Here is a 2,500-nt window from a genome sequence, read left to right as displayed (position 1 = left end):
TGTTTCTGAAGGAAGTCTCTTCTGCTCACTAGAGCTGCATTTATTTGATCACAAATACAGTAAAACAGTGAAATATTATGATGTAAAACAGCTGTTTTCTATGTGCATATCTAATAAACTAAGATTACAGTTTGTTTTACAGTTAAATGTTGTTCTTCTGAACTTTCTATTCATCTGTGAATCCTGAAAAATAAAATGTATCACAGTTTCCACAAAAATATGAATGTTGTCAACATTGATAATAATCAGAAATGTGTCTCGAGCAGCAGATCAGCATATTATACTGATTTCTGAAGATCATGTGACACTGAAGACTGGAGGAATGATGCTGAAAATACAGCTGCGCATCACAGAAATACATTACAGTTTAACAGAGATTCACAGAGAAAACAGCTGTTTTACATTATAATAATATTTCACTATTTTTACTGTATTTTTGATCAGATAAATGCAGCCTCGGTGAGCAGCACATGCGGTTTCATTCATTATAAGCGTGTGTTCGTCCACAGGACCTGTTTGCTCTGGATATGGAGCCGTACCGCTTCAGCGGAGTGAATATGACCGGTTTCCGCATCTTGAACACGGAGAGTCCACAGGTGTCATCCATCATCGAGAAATGGTCAATGGAGCGACTGCAGGCTCCACCCAAACCGGACTCGGGCCTGCTGGACGGATTCATGACGGTGTGTGAATGAGTGAGAGAGAGAGAGAGAGAGAGTGTGAGTGAGAATGAGTGAGTGTGAGTGAGAGAGAGAGAAAATGAGTGAGAGTGAGTGAGTGAGTGTGTGTGTGAGAGAGAGTGTGCTTGTGCCAGCAGTTTCACATAAAATCAATCTGTGATTCAGAGAAATATATACATCCTTTTCTCCTGGGAAAGCCCGCAGCAGACGTGCTGCGGATAGAGCAAATCTCCCAGGATCCTCCCCAAACAAGCATGCTCTCAAATCTGCGGTAAATCATCTCGCCGCTGAACGCTTATTAATATCAGAAGATAAAGGGCTGGGCTGAATAATAAATAAGTGGCATGAGGGTGGAGACATGAGCTGATGAAGCGCTTCATTAGAGTTACGGATGTTTATGACTTTCTCTCATCTGGCCTCATTTGCATGAGTAAAGCTGCTCTTCAGATGTAATCAGACGGATGGATAATGGAATTCATTAGCAGGAGGACTATTACTTATCCTTCAGGATGAGCTCAGTGCGTTCCCTCCAAGTTCATTTGCGGTTTGTTGCTTGTCATTTGAAAACAAAGAGATGAAATAGCTGATGATAGCAGACTATTAGATGCCCTAACACACACACACACACACACTTCACGTGTCTTTCTGCTGTCAGATCTTGACTGGTTTTTCTCAAGTAAGCGTCAGAATAACGTCAGTAATATCTCCAGATGAACACTTACTGGACTGAAGCAGCTCAGCTTTACTTGATTCTCCATCAATCATGTTTTAGAGTCTCAAATCTGATCCTCAGGATCTTTTGAGGAGCGTTTGTTTCCAGAAGCTTCACTTTCACTGTTCCTCAGCGGAGGAGTGATCTTCACAAGCCTCCAGAACATCTCACATCTTCTGAGGAGCCTTTATTTCTTCAGCTCTCAATCACTGCATTATATGTTTGGATCACTTCAATCTCATCTTATTACTGGAGATATCAAAATATGATACAAAACATGGAATGCGTAATAAACTGTTCCACTTCAAAACATCAGTTCTCTCACACTATTATGCCATATGTCAGGCTTTGTTTCCAGGGTTAAATGATGACATCTGCTGTAGTGTACGGTTCTGATCCTGATGCTGGAGTGTTCCGCTGTTGTCATGGTGACACTCTGAACGCGGCGTCTGCTTGCGAGTGTCTGTTCGGCGCCAAGTGAAGAAACACAATCTGGCAACTCAGTGCAACTTTGGGAAACAAATGTTCCTTATCATATATGTTAATGAGTTCAAACAGATTTGAAGATTTACATTGTTTTGAATTCCTAACTTTAATTAGTTGCCTAAAGTTCTGTAATCCGTGTGTGTGTGAGTGAGTGAGTGAGTGAGTGAGTGAGTGAGTGAGTGAGTGAGTGAGTGAGTGAGTGAGTGAGTGAGTGAGTGAGTGAGTGAGTGTGAGAGTGTGTGTGAGTGAGAGAGTGTGTGTGTGAGAGAGTGAGTGAGTGAGAGAGAGTGTGTGTGTGAGAGAGTGAGTGAGTGAGTGTGAGAGTGTGTGAGTGAGTGAGAGTGAGTGAGAGAGTGTGTGTGTGAGAGAGTGAGTGTGAGAGAGAGAGAGAGAGAGTGAGTGAGTGTGAGAGTGAGTGAGTGAGTGTGAGTGAGTGAGAGAGAGAGAGTGAGTGAGAGAGAGAGTGAGAGTGAGAGAGTGTGAGTGAGAGTGAGTGAGTGAGAGTGTGTGAGTGAGAGTGAGTGAGAGTGAGTGTGAGTGAGTGTGAGTGAGTGAGAGAGTGAGTGAGTGAGAGAGAGAGAGAGAGAGTGAGTGAGTGAGTGAGTGAGAGTGTGAGTGAGTG

At 42.8% G+C, this 2,500-nt stretch overlaps 1 protein-coding gene across 1 annotated transcript in view; it reads left to right on the top strand.

Moving 5' to 3' along the window:
- Positions 1–2,500, top strand: part of LOC107569202 (glutamate receptor ionotropic, kainate 2-like) — a 70,081-nt gene that overhangs the window by 38,088 nt on the left and 29,493 nt on the right. Inside the window, exon 6 of the mRNA XM_016255224.1 lies at positions 510–683. Coding sequence (XP_016110710.1) covers positions 510–683 — 174 coding nt within the window. The remainder of the gene's footprint in view (positions 1–509; positions 684–2,500) is intronic.

Source organism: Sinocyclocheilus grahami, unplaced genomic scaffold (assembly GCF_001515645.1).
Source record: "Sinocyclocheilus grahami isolate Dianchi unplaced genomic scaffold, SAMN03320097.WGS_v1.1 scaffold1322.1, whole genome shotgun sequence".
NCBI classification, from domain to species: Eukaryota; Metazoa; Chordata; class Actinopteri; order Cypriniformes; family Cyprinidae; genus Sinocyclocheilus; species Sinocyclocheilus grahami.
Note: the sequence above shows the minus strand (reverse complement) of the source record. Positions and strands in the feature narration are given on the sequence as shown.